General features: G+C 46.2%; 1 protein-coding gene across 1 annotated transcript in view; it reads right to left on the bottom strand.

Annotated features, from left to right (window-relative positions):
• The window catches only part of pnp4a (purine nucleoside phosphorylase 4a), a 21598-nt gene extending 18196 nt beyond the window's left edge, over nt 1–3402 (bottom strand). The window contains exon 1 of the mRNA XM_060836163.1: nt 3253–3402. Coding sequence (XP_060692146.1) covers nt 3253–3281 — 29 coding nt within the window. The 5' untranslated portion in view covers nt 3282–3402. The remainder of the gene's footprint in view (nt 1–3252) is intronic.
• Between the last annotated feature and the right edge of the window lie 536 nt (nt 3403–3938).

Below are 3938 nucleotides of genomic sequence, written 5' to 3'. Positions count from 1 at the left end.
CCTCTCCCACACACGCTCTCCCTCTCCCTCTCCCACACACGCTCTCCCTCTCCCTCTCCCACACACGCACTCCCTCTCCCTCTCCCACACACGCTCTCCCTCTCCCTCTCCCACACACGCACTCCCTCTCCCTCTCCCACACACGCTCTCCCTCTCCCACACACACTCTTCCTCTCCCTCTCCCACACACGCTCTCCGTCTCTCACAAACACTCTTCCTCTCCCTCTCCCACACACACTCTCCGTCTCTCACAAACACTCTTCCTCTCCCTCTCCCACACACACTCTCCGTCTCTCACAAACACTCTTCCTCTCCCTCTCCCACACACACTCTCCGTCTCTCACAAACACTCTTCCTCTCCCTCTCCCACACACGCTCTCCGTCTCTCACAAACACTCTCCCTCTCCCTCTCCCACACACACTCCCCTCTCCCTCTCCCACACACACTCTCCTCTCCCTCTCCCACACACGCTCTCCCTCTCCCTCTCCACACACGCTCTCCCCTCTCCCTCTCTCACACACGCTCTCCCCTCTCCCTCTCTCACACACGCTCTCCCCTCTCCCTCTCTCACACACGCTCTCCCCTCTCCCTCTCTCACACACGCTCTCCCCTCTCCCTCTCTCACACACGCTCTCCCCTCTCCCTCTCTCACACACGCTCTCCCTCTCCCACACACGCTCTCCCCTCTCTCACACATGCTCTCCTCTCTCTCACACACACTCTCTTCTCTCCCCTCTCTCACACACGCTCTCCCCTCTCCCCTCTCTCACACACGCTCTCCCCTCTCCCCTCTCTCCCTCTCTCACATACGCTCTCCCCTCTCTCACATTCACCACCAGGAAGGATTGAACAAATTTTGTTTTTTGCTGAGGATTCAAGACAACAAATAAACAACTGTGATCTTAGGCTAAACTTCAACAGTGTTCCAAAAACTCTTTGAACTGCTTATCACCCGCTTTGTACTAGCCACCCTCTGCTTTAGCTTTGTAGCTGTCCTTTTATGTGTGTTTGATATTGCATTTCATTAGTGTTCTGCAGGTTAGTAGCTCATAAAATTCATCTTTCTTTCAGCAAAGAAAACTTTGCAATTGCCTCTTTAATTCTGACGTCTTGATTCTATTTTAATTGAACTGTGAACTATCAGCATGTCAAAAAGAAAAGCAAAATATTTATTGAAACGGATTTCAGAAGTTATTACAACAGGGAGCCAATCGCCCCTCCTGAACTGGTCTTAACAAATTGTTAAACAACCACTCTCAGTTTAGTTCCACTATTAAAATTATCAAGGCAAAATCTGTCAAATTATATGTCAGTCTGGTCAGAATATTAAAAGATAAACATTCCTTGTGGTATCCTCCACAGAATATATCAAATCCTTTTGTTTTGTAACTTTGTATTTTCTGCTACTACTATCAGACAATTTGGCAGTTGGTTAGTGCCATGGCATCTCAGAGTGGCAAAGCAATCTCCAAATTCTGTTCCCGTCCTCCTTTCAAAACCCAGCCCATAATATTGTCATTTAAAATTACAAACAGGACAATACTGATGGGTTTGCAAGTTAATGCTTTCACATTCATTGTCGACTGAGAGAAAATCAATTGAAATACTCCTTTGCAGTTGCCAGTTTTTGTTGTTTAAAGGTAAGTAGCATAATGGAACACGATGAAGAGGGCTTTTGCCCCGAAACATTGACTCTGCTGCTCCTTGGATGCTGCCTGACCTGCTGTACTTTTCCAGCACCACACTCTCGACTCTAGTGATCAGCATCTGCAGCCCTCACTTTCGCCTAATGGAACATGATGCACACTAATGTTCTCCCAGCTTCAGAGCTGGCGTTGACCATTCAGTCCTCAGGCCGGTTCAATCATTCAATAAATTAGTGACTAACCCACACCTCAACAATATTGTCCAACTTTAGCTTCATATATCCAGCAGTGTCCTTTTCAGTCAATAATCTACTGGTCTCAGTCAATTATTTCTAAGAGCACGAAACCACAAGAAGTCGGAACTGGAATAGGCAATGCAGCCCCACCAGTCTGCCCACCATTCAACAGGAGCAGGGCTGGTTCGATATTCCTCCTGCCTACTTTCCTGTCCCTTTCCCTGTAACCCTTGATTCCCCTACTGACCAATAAAGTATCTCAGCCTTAAAACACACACAAGGACTCGGCCCCCACAGCTCTCCGAGGCTAGGAGTTTCAAAGAGTCACTAACCTCAGAGAGAGGAAATTCCTCCCCATCTCTGTATTAAATTGCCAACCCTTTGACTAGTCAATACATGTAATATTGCATTTTAAAAATTAATTTTATTTCCTAATCAATCTGTTTAGAAATGGTCTATATGTCTCTGGAGTGAGAGGGACTTGAGGCCCAGGAACGGAGAGGTATTTCCACTGTACCACCACCAGCCCTCTACAGTTGTCATTTCCTTTTTTTTAGATTAGACTTAGATTAGACTTACAGTGTGGAAACAGGCCCTTCGGCCCAACAAGTCCACACCGACCCGCCGAAGCGCAACCCACCCATACCCCTACCTAACACTACGGGCAATTTAGCATGGCCAATTCACCTGACCCGCACATCTTTGGAATGTGGGAGGAAACCGGAGCACCCGGAGGAAACCCACGCAGACACGGGGAGAACGTGCAAACTCCACACAGTCAGTCGCCTGAGGCGGGAATTGAACCCGGGGTCTCAGGCACTGTGAGGCAGCAGTGCTAACCACTGTGCCACCATGCCGCCCACAAACCTATGTTTTACCTATGTTTTAATCAACCTGTTCAGAGACCTCTGAAGCCAGTGGGACTTGAGTTGGGGTTCTCTGTTCAGGGGTAGGGACACTACCACTGCACCACAAGTGCCCTCTAATATTTTCTTTCCATTTAACCTGTTTTCTAATCACCCTGTTCAGAGATGTTTTTTTAATGCATGTCCCTCGTAAAAAAGTAAAAGATCTAAGTTATTCTGGGTGGTTCCTGAACCCATGCCCTCGAGGATAAAGGTTGCATTGCCCAGCCAGCAACATACTGCATGTCATGATAACCAGCAATTAACTAATAACTGACTTTAGAGTGTGGTTCTTAATACTGATTGGTCTTAGATCAATAAGGCTTATAAGCTGAGTGTATCACTCCTACTTTGTAGAGTATTCGTGCCTTTTGTCCGGTGTGATCTGTGGCTCAGCATATTCCCTAACTGGTCTTGAATATCCGCACTGCCTTTTCATTAACACCGCAACTTGAACAACTTACCAGATCTGTTGTTTAAAAAGATTTGACATCCTTTCAGACACCGAGTCAAATAAAAACAGGTCTCTTTTTTTTAGCTCTTGGAAGATACTGTCCGTCGATGTTGTTTTTCACAGGGGTTGTACTCGGGGCTGACACTGTTTGGAGTCTGTGCCCTCATCGGCTCAATGACGCCAGACTTTCAAACCGGACACAAAAAGGAAATGAGAAATTCCAAGACTGCACCTTACCGTGATCCGCGATTGGTTCATCATGTCCGCTATTGTAAAAACATGATTGGTAGCTATTAAGGCGGAGGGACTGATTGCGAAATGTGATAATTAATTCTTCTGGTTAGTAAATATATTCAAGTAAAAAGTGAGGTCTGCAGATGCTGGAGATCACTGTTGAAAATGTGTTGCTGGTTAAAGCACAGCAGGTCAGGCAGCATCCAAGGAACAGGTGACCTGCTGTGCTTTAACCACCAACACATTTTCAACAGTAAATATATTCAGCCAAGAAATTGATTAACTGTATATGACCATAGCCGCACAACTATGGTGAGCTGTAACACAAAAGGTGGAAACTCTGTCGCATAAAGTTGGAGAATATAATTTGAAACTGCTTAATTTCTTTCGGATTTCTGAATTAGATCCCAACTGAGATTCTAACTCATACGGTTTACTGGAAGGGTGCAAGCGGGATGATTG

Source organism: Hemiscyllium ocellatum, chromosome 15, assembly GCF_020745735.1.
Source record: "Hemiscyllium ocellatum isolate sHemOce1 chromosome 15, sHemOce1.pat.X.cur, whole genome shotgun sequence".
NCBI lineage: Eukaryota > Metazoa > Chordata > Chondrichthyes > Orectolobiformes > Hemiscylliidae > Hemiscyllium > Hemiscyllium ocellatum.
This window is presented reverse-complemented; position numbering and strand designations above follow the sequence as displayed.